The sequence below is a fragment of the Nomascus leucogenys genome, chromosome 5, assembly GCF_006542625.1.
Source record: "Nomascus leucogenys isolate Asia chromosome 5, Asia_NLE_v1, whole genome shotgun sequence".
Lineage (NCBI taxonomy): Eukaryota > Metazoa > Chordata > Mammalia > Primates > Hylobatidae > Nomascus > Nomascus leucogenys.
In genome coordinates, this window is record NC_044385.1 from 7130320 (window position 1) to 7155717 (window position 25398).

Here is a 25398-nt window from a genome sequence, read left to right on the forward strand (position 1 = left end):
AAAAGTTCAACTTCATAAAGGTTTTAATTGTGTTATTATTGTTGTTTAGATGGAAGACGTCATAGCACGGATGCAAGATGAAAAAAATGGAATTCCTATTCGTACGGTCAAAAGCTTTCTTTCCAAGATCCCTAGCGTCTTCTCTGGTAAGTCTGCATGGAGCACAGTTCTGTTTTCTCCTGTACCTCTTAGATAACTATTTAAAACCGATTCCAACTGTTCACTATTGAAACTCTCTCTCTAATCCATTATTCAGTAACTACTTATAAAATGCCTGTGGCATGTTTATCATGTGAAACACTTGAAATGATAGTAAAACAAAACACCAAAAATCATGACCCTGCTCTAAGTTAGTTTGTGAAGACCGAATGAACAAATGTGAAATCAAACAATATTAAAATAAATAAAGACATACAAAAAGCAATGTTACGAAGGTTGTATATGGAAATTAGGAGGGTGAAAAAAATCAGTGATTTCTTTTTCCTGACTGATGGGGAGTCAGGAAAGGGTTTCTACAGAGCAGTGGTGAGCTGTTTGAAAGATGAGGAAGAGCCATATTCACTCAAGACCACTGTCACCACCAGCCGTGCTCACCGAACTCCACAGTGACCAAACTGTAGAGAACTTGGGTCAGGTTATGAGGGTCTGTGAAAGCTAGCCAAAGAATCTAATCCTGATAAAAGGGGAAGTATGGAGACATTTAAAATTTTTGGCAGAGGATATTGTAATGAAAGTGCTCGGGATACACTGGCATTCAGTAAGGGCAATAGCACTGTGACAAGGGTAAGACTCTTGCGGGAACAGGTTTGGGTGCCCAGGTCCTGATATCCAAGGGCTGAAGGAATAGAGAGGAAAGAGCGTGAGGGTTTAGTGAATAACTAGGCATGCAGAATAAAAGACATAGCCCAATGGATTTCATTTTTTTGTTGTCGTTGGTTTATTTTAAAATGGGGAGACTGAGAGATAAAAGAATCATTATCCAAAATGAGGAACCCCCACGGGTTTGATTGGCGATGACTGGAGAAACCCAAGACACAAGGAAGAGTAATAAGCTAAGCATCTGTGCTCTGACTCCAGGAGGCAGTGAAAGTGTCAGTTTTGAGGCCTGGGATGTAATGGGGCATGGCCTAGCACAGCTTAGGGAAGAGGTAAGATCAGACAGCCCGAAGCCTCAGCAGCGAGGAGGGAGAAGAAGGCGGCTGATGCTGAGTGTGGGTGGGAAGGGTGCTTCATGGGATTCCTGTACAAGGGTTGCAGGCTGCTTCCTCATGACCAGGATCAAGAGAAGATTCATGATCAGGAAGCTGTCAAGCCTGGGAAGAGGGTAGAGATCAGGACAGGAATAACAGGGAAGCAGGCCTCCGTGTTGGGGTTTGAGATCTATGTTGCTGTCAGAGAGAAGAGAGGGAGCTTGGAGCTGAGGAGAGCTACTCTGGGATGACATTTTGCTCTAACAAAATGTGTCTTCTTTTTTCCCTGGTACTCCCTCTTACACCCACTTCGTTCTAGTTTCTTGCTTTTTCTTAATGATGCCTTGTACTTTTTACATCTGTGGCTTCACTCCATTTCTCCTCTCCTCACCGTCCCACTTACAGGCCATTCTGACTGTTAAATTCCATCCATTCTTCAGTAGTCAGTTCATAGAGCTCATTGGTGAAAACTCTCCTGAACCTTTTGTCTCTGTGCTCTCAAAGACCTTGGTTTTTGCATCTCGTATATGCTTCACTTTGTCTTAGAGTTATTTTGCATATGTCCTATATCCCTAGTTAAACCTTAAGCTCCATTTGGTCAAGGATTCAGAAAGTTAACTCTACATCTAAACACACATATAAAAATGTTACTCATATATATGTTGATGAGCTAATGAAAGGGATGAACTTATCTCCTTTAGAATTCAGGCAGATAAATGCACTACGCTGCCATCCTGCACTGGGAATTGTGGTCAGTTCAACTGTGTATGGCCTGCTTAGAGGCATTCTAATTCAGGAATTATGAAAATACATAGGCTAAACAAAAAACCTTTGCTCATCTGATTAAGCTTGGCTGCAACTTTGTGATATCCACTCTAGTGGAGTCTAAAATTTTTGATTGAGTTCTTCAGTTAGCAAATATCTCAGCAGCAAGCTGTTGGAAGAATTCTTGGTTGACAACATTAAGATTTTAATTGAAAAATAAGATTGGACATATAGATTGAGAATTAACCTGGGAATCTCTGATAATTGTTTTAATGTTCACTGCTGTAAAATAACAGTGGTAGCTATTAAATAAAGAGAATATCAATGACGTTTTTCACGTTAATGTAATTAGGTCCAAGTAATCATTTTATGTTCCCTGGAAACTTTGCAGGCGCGCTCTGCCTCGTAGGTTCAATTAGATGCTTTGTCGTGGATTTAGTTGGTATATCTAGTATTATGTCTAGCACTTATCAGCTTCTTTATATTAATATTCCCAAATTATAATGTTCTCAAGCTCCATTCACTTTACTAGAAGTTTTCAGTCTTTTCTAGTTAATATCCCTCCCCAGATTTTTCTTATAATCTATGGGGATTGTTAATTCCTCTGTTCTTTTGTGGCCCAACTCGCAACCGACTGCTGGCTTTCCCAGCTCTTTCAGCTTCCCCCTTCTCTCCCTGAGCATGTTTCGTGGTCTACTGCAGAGCTTCTAATGAAACAAGGAATCCGCTGACTTTATTGCCCTTAGTAGAACCAGAAACCATTGTGATGAAGTCCTGCCATATGTGAAAGGAGGGTAGTGCAGTTGTTGCAGACTGGAGTCAGTCTTTGCTATGGACTGTTCCACAGGGAAGGAAGGATCTCAAATGTTGTAAATCTAACTTTCTCAAGTTACCAATTTGTGCTCCTTAAAGCCTCATTACTTCCATGGACCGTTAGTATCAGAATCACTTGGAAACTTAACAGGGAGAGATGTGTTAAAGAATGCAAAATTACAGCCACATAGTTCCAGTGTTCTATGCCACCGTAGAATGACTATAGTTAACAATAATATATTGTGTAGCTTCAAATAGCTGGGAGGACATTGAGTCGTCCTGACAGAAAGAAATGATAAATATTTAAGATAATTGATATGTTAATTACTCAAAAAGGATAAATGTTTATCATTTCTCACTTTTCATTATTTATCACCAGACATTATTTGTTTCTTGTTTTGTTTTGGTTTTTGAGACAGTCTTGCTCTGTCACCCAGGCTGGAGTGCAATGGTGCAGACATGGCAGCCTCACCCTCCTGAGCTCAAGCGATCCTCCTGCCTCAGCATCCCAAGTAGCTGGGACCACAGGCACGTGCCACCATGCCTGGTTGATTTTTAATTTTTTTTTTTGTTTTGGTAGAGACAAGATCTCACCATGTTGCCTAGGCTAGTCTCAAATTCCTGGGCTCCAGTGATCTTCCTGCCTTGGCCTCCCAAAGTGCTGGGATTATAGGGATGAGCCCAGCCATCATACATTATTTGTATCAAAACATCACTATGGATCCCATGAATATGTACAATTATTATTTGTTAATTTTAAAAGAAAATATAGTATCTGGACCCACCCCCAGATGTACTAAATTAGAACCTCAATTTGTGCACTAAAGTTTAAGACATATTGCCTTAAAATGCACCCAGAGAAGGTGGGCAGCTCCTGGGAGCATGCTTGTTTTATTGAGGGCTCCGGGATCAGTGGCCACCTTACTTGTGCCGATCTTTTTCTTTGAAGGGCTCTAATCATCTCTGCAGTCTGGCCTCAGTCAAGGCCACCCCAGTCTATCTAATGACTTTTTAAAAAATTTTTTACTTGGGGAAGGAAAAAGCAGTTAGGAAGAATAATCTAGTTCTTTCTCCTTCCTTTACTCCCAAGCTGAGAGTCTCTGTTGCCCCTAACATTGATAGCTGTCAACAGCTTTGTGGGAGAATGAACACTATCCAACTCCACCAGACAACTCCCATGCTTCAAAGGAAAACACAGGTGATGGTGGCCAAGTAATGCCCATATCCACCTCAAGTGAAAACAGCTGTGTTGAGAAAGTGATGCTATAATCCAATTCCCCCTGCAACATCTGCAATCCAGATCCAGATCATGTCAAAGAATGCTATGACAAATATAATCTACCTAATAATAGGGTTTGTGTTTTGTTTTTGTTTTTCCCGCTAAATGCATTTTGTCCAGTGAAACATCTAGACTTTGTTTTTTTTTGTTGTTGTTTTTTTTTTGTTTTTAGAGTTGTTGATTTCAACCTCCTGGTTTCCATAGTCCCAAGACCATAGGACAGTATCTTTGGATAATTCCTCTGTGCCATTTCCTTGAACTCTGAGATGAGAAATGTCCTTGAGTGGATCCAATCACAGCATTGCCTTTTTCTCCAGAAGTGCCTTCTCAGCTGCAGAGATAGCTCAGGCAGCTGCACAGGTCATGTGTGACCTGGTGTTTCAGGGCCAGGGAATGAGCTCAGTGGTGTATGTACACTATAGAACTTGGCTAACAGCTCTCTCCCCTGGGATTCTGTTGAGATTCCCAGAACCTTGGTGAAGTGTGTGTGTGACTCTGTGTGTGTGTGTGTGTGTGTGTGTGTGTGTATGTCTGGCACTGAGGCAATGTAACTTAGGGGCTGGGTAATGCTCCTGTGCAGAGAGCAGCAAAGGAAGCCTGTCTGCAGTTGAGAACAGTGAAACATGTAAGGAAGAAGCAGAGAAGATAAGGCAAAGAGTACTGGGTTACTGGTAGCTTTGCAGCTCTTGCCCCAGTCCTCAGGCACAGTCCTGCAATCTGCACAAACTTCCTTCTGGTTTCTTCATCTCCTTCAATCCTCCACAGTAAAACATCTACCTTTTGTTTCACCATGTTTTTGACTTCGACTTCCCTTTTCTAGTTTAAACTTTTCCCATCTCAATATTTCTTCTAATTATACCTAGGAGTCATCCCCCATAGCACATGTATTGGACACAAAGTACTTATGGTTGCAAAAAAAAGGAGTGTACATAAAACATGTTATAAAAGGAGAATATTTGGGATTGATGAAATGCCACTCTGGAGTATGGCTGCAACAAATTCTCTGGAGAAGGTCTTAGGAATGCAGATTTCAAATGCAAACCACAGATATTCTAATTCATTAGTGCTGAGATGGAACCAGGGAATCTATAATTTTTGTTTTTATTTTACTTTATTATTTCTTTTTTCCCCTTGATTAAATATATTAAGCTCAGATTATAGAAATACGTATTTTTAAGCTGATTTTAAAAATACAGGATTAGTGTCTGCTGGTCTTAGATGCATGCTAACTACGTTTTTCTTTATATTTTTAATTCAATGCAATGAACATTGATCAAATACTCACTATGTTCCAGTAACTATACTGGGTTTTGTGGGCTAGTATTTTACTGTTGCTGGGGAAATAGATTACATATACATTAGCAATAAATGTGTTACTAACTTGTATGAGGAACCAAGGTTCCTTTAGCAGAGGTTAAAAAAGTCAGGTGTAGGAACAGAACTGCTTAAAGGCTATCACTTTGTAATCTCATCTTCAACGAGGAACTTGAATTGTCTGTCCTTAACTACAAAAAAAATACCTTTAAGAAGTTTGAGTTTAATGGTGTCAAAGCCTTTAGAGCAGGCAGATAGATGATTGTTTGTATCTTATTTTGTGATTTCTGCGAAATTATACTAAAAGACATTTCCTTCATGTTCTCTAAGTTTCTAATGAAAAAAACAATAAAATAAATGTATTTTATAATAAACTACTAAAAATTTGTGTCTTTGAAGATAAACTTGACTTTTTCCTTTTTAAAAACAATAATGTATAACCTGTATTTTCCTTTTCCTTTTTTCTGTAGTTGCCAAGAAGTTCACTGCTAAATTTAATGTTCCATTCTTTCTTTTTCTCATGTGATTCATCACTGACATACCTACCTTTCTTTGTCTTCTAATTGTTTTTTTTCTATCTTTTATTGTTCTTTTAAGTTTGTTGGGGGGGCTATATAGTAAATTGCTTCAAATCATATTTTGAAGGCAGATAAGGAATAAATCCTGAAGAGGCATCTGAGATGTGTCTACTTTGTGGTGAGGAGTGGTTTTGCCTGGAATCCACCCCATTCAAGTGGGGATACATCTTGGCTTTGAACAAGTGCTCTACCACAATAGAAAATAAGAGATGAAGTTCAAATACTATTCCATGAGAGTTTCATAAAAGTGCTCAGTCACTGTTAACGCCATTATGTCTTCAAATTGAGAAAATAACTATATAGCTAAAAGTATATTTATAGATTTTGCTGAAGATTTTCTGTAAATGAAATTTATAAGTCTTATTCTTGTGTGATAGCTCTTTCCCTGGAATTCATATCCTGTAACTTATAATGTTTATCCATTCTCTCATCTGAAAATCTTTGGTAAAGCAAACTATAACACTCATACCAGCTAAAAATCCTTTGTACTTAAAACTCTAAATTTTAGAAGAATAGAGATCCAAATCCAGATGAAGCATAAAAGTTTATGAATAAAAGAGGAAATGATTAATTTTACATTTGTAAGACAGTTGCTTCATTTGTGATACTGTTTTAAACTGTACCATTTACCTTGGCTACAGGCATATTTGAATGAATTAAAACTGACAACATAGGTTTTCAGTTGCTTAACAAGATATTGGAATAGCGCGTGGTTTCTTGTGTGCTCTATTCTAGAAAATATATTACATTATAATAATATCAAGTACTATTTGGATATAGATGTTTCGATTCATAATCATGCGTGCTTTATAAATTTTAGGTGCATTATATAGTAAATAGGCTTCAAATCCTGATGACTGGAATAATTGCTTTTTTAATATTTTAAACAATAGTCTAATGTTTCCAAATTATTTCAATGAGCCCTTGAGATTTTTTTAAATAATAAAGTTGGTTTTTGTTTGTTTGTTTGAGGCAGAGTCTCACTCTGTCATTCAAGCTGGAGCACAGTGGCACAGTCATGGCTCACTCCAGCCTTAAATTCCCGGGCTCAAGCAATCTTCCTGTCTCAGCCTCCCTAGTAGCTGGGACTACAGGCATGCACCACCACATCCGGCTAATTTTTAAAATTTTTTGTAGTGATAGGGTCTCACTGTGTTACCCAGGCTAGTCTCAAACTCCTGGGCTCAAGAGATCCTCACGTCTCTTCCTCCCAAAGTGTTAAGATTACAGATGCAAGCCATTGCGTCCGGCCAGCATATTTATTTATATATTTATTTATTTATTTATTTATTTTTGAGATGGAGTCTTGCTCTGTCGCCCAGGCTGGAGTGCAGTGGTACGATCTCAGCTCACTGCAAGCTCTGCCTCCCTGGTTCACGCCATTCTCCTGCCTCAGACTCCCAAGTAGCTGGGACCACAGGCACCCACCACCACACCCAGCTAATTTTTTGTATTTTTAGTAGAGACGGGGTTTCACTGTGTTAGCCAGGATGGTCTCGATCTCCCGACCTCGTGATCCGCCCGCCTCGGCCTCCCAAAGTGCTAAGATTACAGGCATGAGCCACCGTGCCTGGCCAGCTTTATTATTTTGATGACATCTATTTTTTTTCTTTACTTCGGAGGAAAGTATTAGTTGGTAATTTGGAAATCTACTATGTGGTTAGTGGCTTTAAATACATTAGTTTTATTCCTTTCAACACTTCAAGGTAATTATTGCTTTTCTCCATTTCCTAGAGAAGGAAATAGAGGATCAGAGAGTTCAAGCTTTTGGCCCCATTTGAACAGTTTACTAATATGTAAACCACAGTGGGTCTGAGGCAAAATCCCATTCTGTTTCTCACCACCTCATGGGTAACCCCATGTTTGTTGTCCTTCACATGATGTCCTGTGTTGTTTCATTATGACAAGCACACACATATCAGAATTGGTAGGATTCTGGGTACCTGGGACTCTTAACATTCATCTCCCAACATGCTCCTGTTGCAGATGTAGTCCTATGGGGTACTCATCAAAAACACCTGAGCTTCTGTCTTCATTTTTACCTCTAAGGAGCAGTGTGACCCTGAGTAACCCACTATAGTTTTTTCACCTGTAATATTTGGAGATTATATCTGATGATCTCCAAGTTTGCTTTCTGCATAAATTTTATAAATCAGGGAACCCAGTGAAGGAGAAAGAGTGGAAGAACAATTAATAGGATAACACAATAATAAACTAGACTATTTACAAGGTAATTGAAATAGCAACACATCAATGGAAATCTCACTCTACTTTTTTCTCAAGGCAATGCCGTCCGTCTCATGGCTTAAATTAAATATTTCTAAATGTATGTTTCTAATTCAGACCTTTTCTCTGAACTCCAATAAATTCAACTGTGTATACAGTATTTTCGCTTGGATATGTCAAAGAAGTCTCAGACTACACATGTCCAAGATGAGAGTCATTGTCTTACCCTCAGCCCCTTCCCTGGTTTCTGCCTCAGTAAAAATTGCACATGCCAGAAATGCCGGGGTCACCTTGACTCTTCTTATCCCCCTCTTCTCATATCTGTTCCATCCACAAGTGCTGTCAGCTTAGCTTGGACCATGTATGCTTGTATTTCTCTACTGCAAAATATTATCTGCACTTACCTGAACTATCTCATTGATCCTAACTAGTCTCCACATTGACTCTGCACCTCATCCTGCCTTTCTCCAAAGGGCAGCCACACTACTATTTTCAAATTGCAAATCTGTCCAATTAAAATCCATCTTTGATTTTAGGATTAAGACCGAAATTCCAAACAAGATCCCTATGGAAGAAAAAAACTTTTCCTGTTCTCTCTTTTTTTTTTTTTTGAGGTGGAGTCTCACTGTGTCGCCCAGGCTGGAGTGCAGTGGCACGATCTCAGCTCACTGCAAGCTCCACCTCCCAGGTTCACACCATTCTCCAGCCTCAGCCTCCCGAGTAGCTGGGACTACAGGCACCCGGCTAACTTTCTGTATTTTTAGTAGAGACAGGGTTTCACCGTGTTAGCCAGGATGGTCTCGATCTCCTGACCTCATGATCTGCCCACCTCTTCCTCCCAAAGTTCTCCTGTTCTCTCTTATGGTCTGTTTATGGTTCTTACTAATTACAATAACAAAAGACAGGTTAACAGGAGAAACACATACACATTTTCAGAGGGATATGCTGAAGGCATTAGTATTAGGGAGGAAGTTTAGTTATTATATTTGTTATACAAAAATGGAGGATTAGTTGGAGGGTCTTAGATTTTTAGGAAAATTACATCAATCGAGGGGTAACTGGGTGTTCATGGTTAAAATATGATTTCTGGGCTCTGACTGTGTTTCATTTTAGTCTCTGGTTTTTGGGGTTTGGCAAGGGTACGTTTACCTATGTCCTGCTTTTAGGCAGCAAAGGGAAAGGTGGAGAGCCCTTCATGCATTCTCTGTTTCTCAATTGCCTTTACCTCAGAATAATCAATATGCCAAAATGGTATGGTTTTTGGTGGCATGTTCTGATCCTCTTCACCCTTAAGCAGCAACCTGGATCAGTCCCTCCCTGCCTCTCAGACCTCATCTGGTGTCACTTCCTCTCTCGCTCTCTTGATTCTAGCTGTAGAGGTCACTTTTCCATGGCCACTCCGGTCATGGAAACTTATCCCTGCTCTGCTTTTTCCTCCATCTAAAATGCTTTCCCTCCTTTTCCCCTATGCCCAGTTGAGACCCACTCACCTTAGGTCTAAGCCAGTTTATATATATATATATATATATATATATATAGAGAGAGAGAGAGAGAGAGAGAGAGAGAGAGAGAGAGAGATGGAGTCTTGCTCTGTGGTCCAGGCTGGAGTGCAGTCCCACGATCTCAGCTCACTGCAACTTCCGCCTCCCAGGTTCAAGCGATTCTCCTGCCTCAGCCTCCCAAGTAGCTGGGATTACAGGCATGTGCCACCACACCCAGCTAATTTTTGTAGTTTTAGTAGAGACAGGTTTTGCCATGTTGCCTGGGCTGATCTCAAACTCCTCACCTCAAGTGATCTGCCCACCTCGGCCTCCCAAAGTGCTGGGGTTACAGGCGTGAGCCACTGCACCCAGCCTCTTATATGGTTTTATAAAACCACATTCTTCTCTTTCAGAGTATTTCCCTCCATTTTATAATTATAAACTTATGAACAGTAAGTAGTATTTGATTAATCGCCTTCCAGATGATAGTGTAAACTATAGGAAGCTTCCATGTACCCACTCTGCTAACCCCTGCACCATAAAGAGCATCTAACATCAGAAGGGTTCATTAATATTTGTTAGATGGGTGAATAATAATTACACTTTTTAGAAGGAATATTTGCATTCATATGGTCACTTTTGTGATTGTATGGCTTTATCAACAAATGTAAATTATTTGAATTTTTAAAAAGACCTTTTGTTAATTCTTTTTGCCCTTTAAATATTGTTCAAGTGAATAAAGGAACGTCTCTGAAATTATTTTATTCACAGTGTAAATCACAGGAACAAGAACCTAGGCATTACTCCCTTGTTTTCTTTGAAGTGGGTATCTGAAATTGGCTGTACCTCAGGATCTGTAGAATCCTATGTGTTAGCAATAAATTAAACATGGTTCAGGAGCCTTCTGTGTGGGAGTGTTTTGTCAGGCCTAGCGACACAGAGAATTAAGCCATGCTGTCTGTCCTCGAGGGGATCACAGTCTAGGGAGGAGAGAGACAAATCAAGGAAGTGAGATAATTTCCACAATAGAGGTAAACCCAGAGGGCTGCAGGAGTGTGTGGAATTTCACTCAGGTTCCTGGGGTCAGAGGCTTTTCTTGGAGATGGTGACGTCAGAGCTTCATTGTAAAGCCTGAGTCAGACGTAGCCAGAGAAAAAAGGAGCTCTTGTGCAACAGCTCGTAGGTGTGAAAGGGTCTGGCGAGTTCTGGGAACTCCAGATATTGTCGCGTGACCTTTGCACAGGATGAGGTGTTTGGAAAGTGCAGAGAGATGACTCCAGAGAGGAAGGCAGAAGACAACAGTTAGAATCTGGAGGAGTTCAAATTTTATCCTGAAAAGAGTAAAGAGCCATTGAAAGTTTTGAGCAGGAAAATAGCAGTATTTGTTTTTCTATTTTTTCCAAACAGATTCCTCTGGGGTGTGTGTGGTGGGGGGGAGAGTGTAGAGAATAAACATCAGATGGTAGAAAAGGGAGACAAGGCTGGGGGCTGTGGCTGCAGTCTAGAGCAGAGATGATGAAGGCTTGACTCAAGGCAGTCCAGTGAGATTTAAGAAAAAATAGGATGCACAGGAGACTTTCAGGACATAGGAAGGACTTCATTACTAATTCAATGGGAGGATTAGGGGTGGTGGTGCTGGAAGTGAGGGGGCAGGTGAGTTAAGGGAGAAGGCCCTACCAACAATGATGTCACCCATATGTATGACTTTGACAATGAATGCACCACTATGCCTTTCACATTGGGAAACACAAGAGATTCTATCTTCCTTTCTTTCTTCATGGAGAGAATGACGAAGGCAAGATATGTTTTGAGTATATTCAGTTTCAGGCAACGTACATAGAGCAACCAGATGAGATGCCCTGGAGATATACAGGTCTGAAATTTAGGGGGATTTATTCATACACATATTTGAAACCAATGAATACATGAGATTCCTGTTGGAGTTGTGTGTGGAATGAGAAAATCAAGTCGCTAAAGATGATGGGCCTCTGTGGAACACAAACACCGAGGGGAGCACAGAGCCCACAGTTCCTGTGTGCTTGCTGTTAGTTTCTGGCCTTAGTTCACTTGGAGCAGCAAGGGAAGCAGGCTCAAGGGAAGATGTTCTGGGGAACCATAAAGACCACTTGTAAGTAACGAGGAATCCTGTTGTGATATGTCTTGAGATCTAGCATTCAGTGGATAGGACTCCAGTGGTTTTATTTGAGTCTTAACAAAGAGAACCAGTCAGCACATGAAGTCCAAACCTTCCACCAGTCTGCCTCATTCAAAATGGTTCATGATTGGTGCATAAAAAAGTGTGAGGGAGGCCGGGTGTGGTGGCTCACGCCTGTAATCCCAGCACTTTGGGAGGCTGAGGTGGGCAGATCACCTGAGGTCAGGAGTTCGAGACCAGCCTGGCTTGGCCAACATGGCAAAAACCCATATCTACTAAAAAATATTAGCCGGGCATGTTCATGCGTGCCTATAGTCCCAGCTACTCGGGAGGCTGAGTCAGGAGAATTGCTTGACCCTGGGAGGCGGAGGTTGCAGTGAGCCAAGATCACGCCACTGCAGTCTAGTCTGGATGACAGAGAGACTCTGTCTCAAAAATAAATAAATAAATAAAGTGTGAGGGAGAAGCTGTCCCCAAGTTCATGATGTACAAGCTTAAAACCAATTTTTCGTTAAACTTCAGGTAATATCCCTGGAAATCTCCACCACCACTGCCCCCAGCCTATCCATATTAACCTAGCTAGGAATGAAACGTACTTACCAGCAGGATGTCACAAAATGTTCTCATGTTCTTGATACTCATTAATTCTACCATTCTACCATGGAGAAAAATGAGGCTTTCTCTATTGGATGAATTCCATTCTCCTGCATGGATTCATTGGAAAGTTACTATGCTTCCAATGTAAGCCACAGCAGAAAAGAAACCAGAATTCCCTTCTCAATTCCTTGTAATGATGTAGGTTTTCATTAAACTTGAATTTGACTTGCCTGTAAAGCAGCCCACTGTGATTATAAAAGTCTGTAGGACTGCCTGTTGGCAGTGATCAAATAAAAAGGCCCCTATTAAATCAGGTCACTGAATGTGTTTGAAGATGGAACTTCCTGAACTAATTGGCAGGAGCCAAAAAGGCAGGTGTTCTCTCCAGATCATCAAGCACTGTTAATAGGGAAGAAAATGGTCAGAAATTAATAGGGAGTTCTTGTCAGCCATTGCTGTGTTTCATCTGTTTCTGTCTTGTATCTTTCATTAAAGAAGGTTCTTCATCATAAAAATGTTGATAATTAAGGCACAGAGTCTCTTTGCCCTCTTCTGTTGAAATTTGACTTCTAGTCCTTATCTGATTTGCTTGCTTTTAACATGCTCTCTTACCAAAGGATTATCACCAACTGGTAAGAGCAAAATTTGTGGTCAGAAGAGTTGTCTAATAGTCCAAATGTCATATGAGTGTGACTGACCTGAAGTCTTAAGGTTCCTAAGAATGTCTTTAATTCTGTAGAGCTCAATTCCTGCTATTTTTTCCTCACTGTTCTATTCTTCTCAGCAAGTTTGATAACAAAGGAAGCCCTAATTAGTGGCATGTTGACTTCAGTTGCATAGACATAGGGCCTGTTATATTTAATATCATTAAATATGGAAGAATTATTCATATTTTATTATTTTGGTCCTCTAACAGTGTGAACAGTTCTCTGTGATGACTTGTTTTCAGCCACGTATATGAAAACTGAGCAGTATATGAGTTTTAAAGTCCAGTTGACCTTAAATGTCACAATTTGAACATATCTTGCCTGTTACCCCTTATCCCTCTCAGGGTTGTATGAATATGTCTCAGTGTCATGGAAAGATGATTAATTAACGTAGGCTTAAACTTGTCATAGGGGCAGTCGGACAGGTAAGAAGGAGCAAACTTGGTAAAATGGACTGGGCCAATGCAAGTTTTACTGAGGATGTAGTCTGCATTTAATTGTTTTTGAGAAAAACTTTTAAGGAACCTTATATAACTTAACTCTGCTTATTATATTTGGAGTCAGTTTGAAGAAGATAAGAATAGGTAAGGTGAAATATTTTTCTGTGACGCCTATAAGACCGTCTAGGTAGTTCTAAGATGCTTCTGAGACTCTAATAAAAGACTCCTTTCTGAAACTGACAACTAATTGTGAGATTTTTTTTCATTCATCATAGGAATGACTAAAATGGGTTCTATAGAAATTAAGAGAGAAATAGATTGCTTTTGAAAACAGTTATAAAACATTGTGTCAGAAATTATGCTTGTAATATTTTTCTTTTATAACATCCCAGAGAAAATTCAAGGATACAAACAGATAATGTATAAATAAATAAGAAAGTAAGAGTATACTAAAAATATTGGTAGTTCTTAAAGTTCATTAGGAAAAAAATTAATTCTTACGGAAAACAGGAAATGTTAACTAGATCCGCAAGAGACATGACCAATTTGCAAAAAGCTAGTCCTTTCTTTTTCATCTTCTTCACACATCCTGTCTGACAGAACTGAGTAACTAAGCAACTTGCACATCATAACTACATAGCCAATCGAGCTGAGGAACAAGAGGGGAAAGTGAGATGTCACATAGTCAAATAGACACTTCAATTAACCTTGCTATGAAGGAGTCTATATTCCCCTATTGGTTGTTACTCTTTCCTTATTGTAAATTAGCACCTTGAAGTGGTTAGAAATAGTAAAGAATGTTAATCTCAACCACTTGGGCTCTGACATAATACTTTTTCTTTTCTTTTCTTTTTTTGTCTTGTTTTCTTTTGTTTCTTTTTTTTTTTTTTTGAGACAGAGTCTCACTCTGTCGCCCAGGCTGGAGTGCAGCGTCATGATCTTGGCTCACTACAACCTCTCGCCTCCCAGATTCAAGCAATCCTTCTGCCTCAGCCTCCCAAATAGCTGGGATTACAAGCAGGTACCACCACACCTGACTAATTTTTGTATTTTTAGTAGATAAAGGGTTTCACCATGTTGGCCAGGCTGGTTTTGAACTCCTGACCTCAAGTGATCCGCCTGCCTTGGCTTCCCAAAGTGCTGGGATTACAGGCATGAGCCACTGCACCCAGCCTAATATAATTCTTTTTCTAATAGCTGAATCCTGCTGGGTAATGACAAAGTTCTCATTGTATTTGTAGAGAAATAATTTATCTTATCTTATATCATAGTTGTACATATTTTGGCAGTACATGTGATATATTGATACATACATTAAGTGGGTAATGATCAAGTCAGGGTAATTGGGATATCCATCACTTTAAACATTTATCTTTTCTTTGTGTCAGGAACATTACAATTCTTCAGACTATTTTGAAATACACAACAATTATTGTTAACTATAATTTCGGTAATGTACTATTGAATACTAGAACTTATTCCTTCTATCAAACTGTATTTTTGTACCCATTAACCAACTTCGCTTCATCACCCCCCACCCTTCCCAGCCTCTAGTAACCATCATACTAATTAGAGAAATGATTTGTTTTTAAATGTGGTTGGATCCATGTGATATGACCAAGATGAAAAACAAGCTCTGACTTATTTTCACCAGAATGTTCAAAGGAACAGTACAAAATTGGGAATATCTAAATGCTTTGATTTTAGCTTTGGTTTTCTTTGTAGGCATGTATTCTAGTCCCCGGGACTGTTTTCTCTTCCTAGATAGCTGTCGCTTGTGCTGCTGCTTCTGTGTAGTGCCTTCTGAACATGTGAATTTGCTATTTTATATTTGGAGTGAATATTATTGGGACTGGAGGTGATTTTGGATTGGGAAAATAAAACCTTCACAGCTTCCATTGACTTACAATATCTCAAGGGAATTACAATAATTACATAATTACAATAATTCCTTTGAGATATTTCTGTGCAAGTAACTCAGGTATATCAACTTATTCCCAAACTTGGCTGGATCCTTTGTCTTCTGAATAACTCTATTCCATAAAGGGAAAATTCTTTCCAAATGCATAAATATGTCTATCAACATCTACAAAGAAGCCTTATCTCTGACTACCAACTGTGTTGATTGACTGAAATGGTTCTATTATGCTATCCTTTACCTGGAACACCATACCTTCTCCCCGTGATGGCCTTGGTAAAGGGAAATTCTTCTCAGTACAACCAAATCATTTTATTGCTGTGTGGCCAAAAGCAGTAAATAAATCTCTGGAGATGAATTACTTAAGATTGTAAACTGTACTCAACAGTAAATCATTAATGATGGACCAAAATGCACATTTTTCTGCAACATATATCACTGTGCCTACAGAATACTATTTGCCTATCCTTAAGAACACTCTGAAAAAGACTCCAAGAACCATAGGAATGAACTTCCTGTTCTCTCATCCCTGCATGGGAACCTGACATGATCCATTCGTTGTGCAAGCACAAGTCCAAGAGTCTATGAAGAAATATTGAACTTCACTAAGATTGTAACTTTGTTTCTTGACTTTGAGGAAAGGGGAAATCGATGTACTTTATTTAGTGTTTCCCCAAACCTCTAATACATTTCTACCCCATATAGGCCTCTCCATGGCAGTGTTTGGGACTCTTTTGGCATGGCTAAGGAGAGGCATAAAAGGCAGCAAACATAGTGCAGGCATAAGCAAACAACTTTCTGGAAGTCTGGGGAATCCCAGCTGGTGTTGAATTTTATCTTAGTTAGCATTTAAATGTTATCTTTATAGGTATCTGGAATTTTCAAACTTGCAGATTATGTCAGACTGTACTAAAAAGTGGGGATCTAAGCCAAGAAAGAAAAAAAGATGAGAACATTGAAATATGTGAAGAACAGAAAGTTATCAAGAGAGATCCAGTTGACCCACATAGAAAATAATACATTTATGAAAAATAATGCAAAGGTGACTTTTGGGAGGGCAGGTTCAGCACTAACAGTTAAGGCCCATTAAAGGGACCCAAGGGTCACGGATAGCCTAGTTCATAAAGTCACTGCTCCAGTGTGCTCCTGTGATCAATAAGACCTCGTAAGGTCTTGAGTGAGGTAGGAGGCTATTGGACAGAGACAGAAAACAATCCTACCCATATTCGAAACCACGTGAATATGGGCTCCTCAGACCATAAATTAAATTAGGACCATTTTATGCTATTTTTAAATCCAGTCTTCAGGCAGACTTCACAGAGCTTGAGAGGTTCCATAAGAAGGTTTTCCTTGAAAAGGAAGCTTTCAGACATAAAAGAGATATTAGTAATTTACTTAGCCTATGTAATTAAAAGGTAGAACTTGTTACCAGTCATGTGTTAAAAATATATATGGTTCTAAAAGAGTGACTCTGGATAACGCATACACAAGAGATGAACAAGAAAAAAATGGTATATTTGGACTTCATCCTTATTTTTTATGGTGATGTCACTGGACAATTCAGTATTTCTAACTGGTGTATGGAACACATAGAAGGTGAGCAAAAACTGAAAAGATTATTATAGTTTTTACCATTATTATTAATGACTTTATTACCACCTTCAGAGGCTTGGATTAGGCCCAGATTTAGACATTTTCTTACATCCTAGGTAATCTATTGCAAGGCCAAAAAATTACTTATGTTAGATTTGCTATAGTATCGGCACAGGTTTTATCAGATAGCCAAAAAGTATTTTTTGAATTCTTAGCTATCACTTTCATTAAATAATAATTATTTTCTACATTCTCAAGGTACCTTATAGCCTTTTACACTCTTTAATGTGTCTTTTTTTTTTATTCCTCACAACAAATGACTATACATATCAAATGGAAATCTTCTAGGAAGATAAAAAGTTTATTAATTGTTTTTGTAATGCCTCATCCTTTAAATTTAAGATCATTATCGATTGATACTAATTTTTGTCTTAAATAAATCCCATTTTGACTTTCTTAGCCTTTTTTGATGATGATGATGTCAATACTCATTGGATGCCATCTAGACGGTTACTGAAAGAATAAAATCGTCAAAGTCAGAGGCAATATTGCAGATTTGTTTTGGGAGATTTAACTGATGCAGACATACTACATTGTCATTTTGTAGTAATCTTCTCTTGAAATTGTTTCTTATAAATATTGGCTATTCTTTAAAGCAACAGACCTGAGAAGTTTAATTCTGTCCATTGTTGCGTTATTTTTTTAAATCCTAGAGATTATAGGCTGCTAAAATAAATAAATAAATAAATAAATAAATAAATAAATAAATAAATAAATAAATAACAGCCTATGGGGTGAGGGTGGGGATGGCTTGCTTTCTTTGAATTAATGCATTAACATTGCTTTCTTCTGAATTGCTAGTCCGAATGCGTTTTTGTAAAATGCTGATTTACCACACAGCACATTCAAAGTGCATGTATAATCTGTTGTTTTGCACCGCCTTTTTATTCTGATGACATCATTTGGTTTTCTCCTCATGCCTCTTTCTCTTTAAACATGAGTAGAAGAGCTCCAAATTTTTACCTCCTAATAATTCTAGGAGAGAGAACTGTCCCTGTCCTTAGCCTTGCTCTCATCATAGCCCCCTTCCCAAGCTAGCTGGCATTAATCATTCCATTTCTTGCATTTTCCTAGCACTCTGTTCTCCTTCATGGAATTTTTCTTACCTGACATTTTATTCTCGATGGACATGTGATATGATTCTTAATAGCAGCTTTAAGCACCTGGAGTACAAGAATAATCTCTCATTTCAATTTGCATCCTCTTTAGTACCCAGTGTTTGGCACACAGTAGACATTCAGCAAACGTTAATGACTTCTCATAGGACAGCTGATGTCCCCAGCACTCAGGTGCATCCACAACAAATTTCACTTTCTGATTCATTGGCTGTGGAAAGAGCACTCAGTCTAATTATTTGCTCTGTTGGCATCCGGTGCTGCACGTCGCTTTTATCTCAGCAGGGAACACTAGAGAGATAGCAACTCGGTTTTGCTGTCTGTTACTAGCTTAGATGCATTTCAGGATGAAGAGCCAGGAAATTAAATACAAGTTTCAAATTCCTCCAGCGCCCCCCAAACACTCTCCATTTAAATTTTATCATTTGGTTTACAGTTAATTTTTAGAAGATTGGATATTCTCATTCAAATGTAAGTATTCCTCTGTCTGAGTAGTGGAAAGAGTACATACCGGTGGTAGAGGGGCCTGGATTTTCGTGCCATTTCTCCTGTTGCAAATGGGAACATTATATTTTAAACAGCAGCCCTGGCTCTGATGCATATATGATTGTGAATGTGTTTTGGTCATAAGTGCTGTCAGCAACTACTGGCATTTATTAAGTGCTTATATTCTACCAGCATTCAGTAAGTATTCCTTAAATGTATTAATTTATATATTTATGGTCTTATAAGTAAAGAGAAGTTAAATAACTTGTCCCAGGTGTTACTGTTAGTAATAGAACTGATAGTTAAATCTTGGTTAATCTAATATATATGGAACAAGGAAGAATAAATAATACAGATTACCTGCACATGTACCCCCTGAATCTAAACAACAACAACAAAACTGCTACCAGATTAGGATATGTATATGTATGTGTATATACATATATATACACACACACACACATAACTTACGTGTGTGTGTGCGTTATGTGTGTATAGATATCTAGGACCACAGACCACATATTATATAATATATGCTGTATATATATTTTATATAGACTATTTTGGTGATCTGTGCCTTTATAGGATCAGTTTATGCCGTACACACACACACACACACACACACCCCAGAAGCACATATCACAGAAATATATGTTATATGTTTTTATATATAGTGTATATTATCTGTATTTCCATGGTCAGTGCTCCTCTGGTCTCTCTTCATCTAAACAACATATATATTATTTATATATTAATATATAATATTAATATATATGTCCATAGATGCATACACCACAATTTGATTCCATAGAAACGCAGGCCATGGAGATCTATAAATATATATTATATATAATTAAATATGTTTTATATGATATATATATACATGGTATATATATCTCTCTCTCCAATAAGTCAGTGGTCTGTGTTTGTTTCTTTCCACCTTGTAATTCAGCATCATGTGACGTCATAAAATAATCTGCGTTCTTTACTGTTTTTTGCTTCATTCTGCACTTAGTTTGGAAAATGCTCTTTTCTTTAAAGAGAAATCACCCCAGTAAGAGACTTCTCAGGGTAGGGGTGACATGGATAGTCATCAAGAAGCTTTTTTTTCTTTTTTTGGAGATTCAATTATTTTACAAGCAACAGCTTTTTCACTTTACCCAGTGAACAAGTGGCATGCTTATTTAGCAGAGAGGAGCCGTCAGTGGAGGAGAGGCAAAGAGCATACAGAGCTGTGCTGAAGGATAACAGTGTGAAAACAGAAAAAAAACAGAGAACAATCGCTGGAGGGCCGAAGAAGTGTGACTATCGCTGGTCCTTGTGGCTTCCAGAGGCCCAATCCCTGAGCCAAGTACACTGGACCACGATCCCTTTTTCCTCCCCTTCCACTGTCCCTGAACAGCAGAGAGAAGAACAAAAAGATCCAGTGTTCCCAGAACCCAGGCCAGATCTTGACACATCCAGAATTCCACGGTAGTATGCCCATTCCTTCTCTCCAAATACCGTGATTTGGAGACTTATTATTGGTCACACAGAACGTATTTGTATCCAGTTAGCCATTTTTGTGTCATCCATTCATTCTTTGTTCTTTGGGTCAAGTTTCTGTGAACCCTTATCCATTTTCATGACAGCTCAGCTTGTTTGCAGGGCAACAGTTTTACTTTCTGTGTAAATTAAGATTTTGTTTTAACTTCCTTTTGTCACATTTTGTTATGGAGGAATATTTGGGCTAGCTGTTTATTTTTAAATGTATTATCTTCAAACCTTTTCTTACAAAAATTATGTGTAAAATTATTATTCTGAGGTAATCCTACTTTTACCCTGTTCATAGCACTCAAGTGATAAAAAAGAATAGTTGGCATAAGAGGGTTTGTTTTGACCAGGGAGAGGCAGAAAAGCGAAGTTATAAGGTTGGACTTTTAGTTTTGTCTCTAGCTTGTCATCTGTAATTAATGTAGAGCATGACCTGTTTCCTCAACTGAAGATTTGGGGAATGATTGACACAAAGTCATATTTTTACCATGAGAACAAAAATGACACTTTTGAAAGCTACGCTTTCTTTTGAGGCATTGGAGTTTCTCACTGACTAAAATTTTTCCCACTGCTTATTGCAGAGGGCTTGATTCTCATGTGAAATAATCTGATAAGCAAAGAATTATCAGAATGTAAACAGAAATCAATTGGCCATTGGGTGCACCGGTGATCACGGACAAAACACTCTTCCTTTAAACAGAAACTATACACTCAGTTTGTATCTAAATGAATGAACACTAAATTAAGTCCAAAGATCACTAGTGTGATTTTAGGTCTAATTCTTATTGATATGAGCAACAAATTCTCACCTCTTTTATTAATATCACTGGGAATTTAAACTTTGATATTGATTCAAACTGAACACTATATGAGAATGCTGTATATCTAGCTTCAGATCGTCTGTTCAGAGATTGCTCCGAGTGAGGAGCCCACAAGTATTTATCATAGCCATACTAAAATTCTAAATGTGAGAGCAAACTTTCAATTTGAACTAATTAGGGAGGAATGTAAGACAGTTTATCATTAAATGCAGAGTTGTTCCTGTCTGTGGATTTCTAAGTGAAGGGAAGCCATCAGGAGGGCTGGGTTAACCGGGAAAGGACTCAACCAGGAAAAGGCAAAGAGAGAGACGTGGAGGTAAATGGATAGCATCCTAGAAGAGGCTCAATCCGAGAAACGTCAAACCTGAATCAAACAGAGTAAGCCACGTTGCATACATCATGCCAGGTACAGCTCACTGTCATGCTCCATGGCCTCTCTGTGGGGTCCTCCAGGAGGGCTGCCCTATGTTCAGTGCCATCTTAGGGAGGACTGGAGTGTTAAGCCATCACAAGTTGGAACCTGAAAATTGCCAATTTCAAATGAATGTGGAGTAGAATGGGGTGATGGATCTATCACTCCAAGAGCTAACCTAGAAGATACGTTCAAAAGGAGTTGTACTGACAGTTTAAAAAGTTTGGAAAGCAAAGCTTGGTGTAAACTTGATGTAAAGCACCTGGTCACTTTCACTCCACAGATAGCAGTACCTTAAGGTGATGAGCTATTTTGGTAGCTCTTCCTAGTAGGACAATTCTCATAACCCAGACATCTTCATGAAATTGTGTAAAGGTATTACTGACTACTGTCTTTCAGAACAAATTTCCTTTTAGAAAAATCATCTAGGGCAAGCTTGTCCAACCCATGGCCCACAGGCTGCATGTGGCCCAGAATGACTTTGAATGTGGCCCAACACACATTTGTAAACTTTCTTAAAACATGATGAGACTTTTTTGCATTTTTTTTTTCTTATCAGGTATCGTTAGTGTTAGTGTGATTTATGTGTGGCCCAAGACAATTCTTCTTCTTCCAATGTGGCTCAAGGAAGCCAAAATATTGGACACCCCTGATCTAGGGCCTGTATATGGAAAATTCTGAGATGACTGGACCCTGAATTGCACATAGAAGGTCCTCCCTTCTCTCTCTTTTTCTCCTTGTCAAAAGGGGGTTAGGGTTAGGGTTAATGAAAGGTTAATTCCCAAGTATAAAATCTTTTGGTTTTCAAGTTTTTGTTGCTTGACCTATTTCTTCTTATGTTAGTCTTAAGCCTTAGACAACCCAAAAGTGAGTTAAAAATAGAACTAACATTTTCTTTAAAAGTTTAAAGAATCTTCCACTTTTGGATGTGAGTGAGATTTTCTTTAATATTCGACTTTTCCCCCTTCTTTTTTTGGCAGCCTTTAAATGTACAAATCTCATTGAAGTCATTCCAGGCTGAAAAGCATTTAAGAACAAATATCATAAAGCTAAAAATAAATATTCTACTCTTTCTGTAGAGGCTATTGGATATTTCTCTTAACCTTTCTGGTCAGGTGGCCTTTTAGCAAGAGATGGATGCTAAGAGTTGCGGGGGGCAAATGCAGTGGGAAGCTCAGTAAATAATTCAAAAATAGCTACACTCCAAACCAGCCCTCTGTGCTAAGCAATTTGGCTTATCTCAAAACTTAAATTTTTTTTTAAGTGGTGATGCAGCCAAAACCCCAAGGCCAGTATTATCTTACACTAATTGCAGCTACTGCATATACTGGCTTAAAAGCCTTCTCACCTTTTCCTGGCACCATTTCCTTGGATTTCCTTTGTGTAACAACCTGACCTGACTCTCGGTTCATATGGTTTGAGCAGGGCAACCCAGTCCTCTGGAGTGAGGGTGAGGAGGGGGAATGTGACTCAGGTTTGGCAAGTCAGAGACTTGTGGCCAGTACTTTCACTAGAACTGTTGGGGAAAGAGAATATTTCTCCACTGATTGCTAAGCTGTTAGGTGTAAACACGAGAATGAAATCTGTCTGAACGTGAAGCCAGTACAGAAGAGGGAAGAACCTAACAATTGCATTTGAATACCTGGCTCCAGCTGTACCTGAAGCTTTACAGCTACTGAGACATTAAATTCCCACTTCCTTTAGTTTAACTTGGGTTTCTGGTGATTGAGTTTTGAATAATAGATCCCTCTTAAGTATCCTTCTCTATTCCTCAATCCTCACCTATTTTCAAGGGATTCTTTGCATCTGACACCAATTTGGTTATTTTTATTTTTATGTTTTTACCCTTGGCTGAAAATTTTCTATTAAAGTTGCATACTTCTATTTCTTTGGGTGGCAAAAACCAAAACAAAGCACCATTTTTCCTCTTAAAATTAAAACGAACTAAGAGACAGGAGGGCATGATGGCACAAGCCTGTAATCCCAGCACTTTGGGAGGCTGAGATGGGTGGGTCACTTCAGGTCAGGAGTTTGCCAGCCTGGCCAACATGGCAAAACCCCATCTGTACTAAAAATACAAAAATTTGCCAGGCCTGGTGGTGCATGCCTGTAATCCCAGCTACTCGAGAGGCTGAGGCACGAGAATCACTTGAACCTGGGAGGCAGAGGTTACAATGAGCTGAGATCGTGCCACTGCACTCCAGCCTGGGCAGCAAAGCAAGACTCTATCCAAAAAAAAAAAAAGAAGAACGAGGAGACAAAGACAGAAAGACAGTTAATCATCTCTACTTTTATCACTAAGGTACGGCATAAACTTGGCTTGCCACAATTGCAGAGATTCAAAGAAGGAGGATGGCATTTATAATGAATATTGAAAGGTGAATTAATTCCACAGGATGTTGTCTGTTAACTTGTTAGCTGTATGACTGTAATCAGGTTTCTGTATCTTTTTCTTACTCCCAGACCCTAGAAACACTAGGACATAAGCCTGGGTAGTGTATGCTCTTGTTCCCACTGAAATTTTGCAGATTCACCCCATTCCAAGGGAGTTTCACCACATTACTGACAATAAAGAATAAGAATTGTGTTTTATCTGCCCTGGCATCCAGTGTCAAGGGTCCTAGTATAGAATACTATACTCTGAAAATGCTTGCTAAACAAACTAGTTTATCTAACTTTGTAGCCAAAGTGTACATTTGTTATATGAGCCACCTCTTCAATATTGATTTCTTTTTGAGCACCTTCTATAGTCAGGTTCTGTGAAATGCACTAAGAATACAAAAAAGAGGCATATTCCACCCACCTGCACTGGGAATTTATCATTTCAAATGGAAGACTGGCCAATAGAGTTAGTCTCCCGTTCTTCCCCAAACCCATAGAAGCTGCAATAAAGAAATGTTCGAAAGGTGGTAATCCACAAGGACAAGGAGAACAGGACAGAAGGAAATAATGAATGAAAGATGTGGATTTTTTCTTTTTTTTTGGAATAAGGGAAGGGAAGTGATGGAAGAGCAGTAATTGCCTTAGCAGAAAGGATAGAGCTACAACCTAGCTCTCAACATGGAGATACCTGTGATTAATGAACCAGTTTGCCCCATGGAACTCAGCACCATGAGAAATGAGATTGAGGAACAGGGCTGGAAAGAGATGGATTTATTGTAAGAATGGATCTAAAGGAAGCTACATCTTCAGGATCTTCCCCTCCTCCATGCACCCTCCCAGGGAGGCCACAGAGGTTTATTATTTGAAAATACTGAGAAGCTCCTGACTTGGGAACACCAGACAGTGGCAAGACCTGGGATAGAAAAGGCATGTAAATTCATGCCTATATTACTGAACTTGGAGAGCTTGACCTCCTTTCTCCAGCCTGCCTCTGGTGCTATCATGTGCATATTACCTGGCTGGGAGCTTAGGGAGTCCCCTCGAGAAAAGACAGGTGCATAAATACACATACCTGGAGAAAAGCATTGATTCAGCTTCAGTAACCCAGTATATACTTCTTCAGGGTCACATCCCTGTTCCCACAGGACACCATCAACCTGGAGGGACCGGAAGACACGCAACACAGGGAGTGAGCCACTCTGTAGTTGAGAAGTCAATTTCATACGAGAGCTGCATGGTTTTATAGTCTGCAGCTGTATCCAAGAAGGGCGAGGGGGAAAATTCCATGCCTCACTGGTGCCAGGTAGGTTGATGGGAAAGAGCCTCATGACAACCTTTGGCAGTTCACAGAGCCTCCTGCAAGATATGGAGGTGGATGTGAAATGGCCTGTGACAGCCGTGGATAGCTTGCTCATCATGCCATGTTCCAGAAAGGAAAACAGAGCATTCTGCCCAGACATGGCTCCAACACCACTGAGTCTTGCCTACATGGCTTTTGTGGGAGCATGCAAGGCCACAGGGCACTTTGGCCAG

General features: G+C 39.2%; 1 protein-coding gene across 5 annotated transcripts in view; it reads left to right on the forward strand.

Annotated features, from left to right (window-relative positions):
- RGS7 (regulator of G protein signaling 7) overlaps positions 1–25398 on the forward strand; it is a 582263-nt gene that overhangs the window by 274917 nt on the left and 281948 nt on the right. For all 5 annotated transcript variants that reach the window (XM_012506446.2, XM_030812615.1, XM_030812616.1 and 2 more), the window contains exon 3: positions 50–146. In XM_012506446.2, coding sequence (XP_012361900.1) covers positions 50–146 — 97 coding nt within the window. The remainder of the gene's footprint in view (positions 1–49; positions 147–25398) is intronic.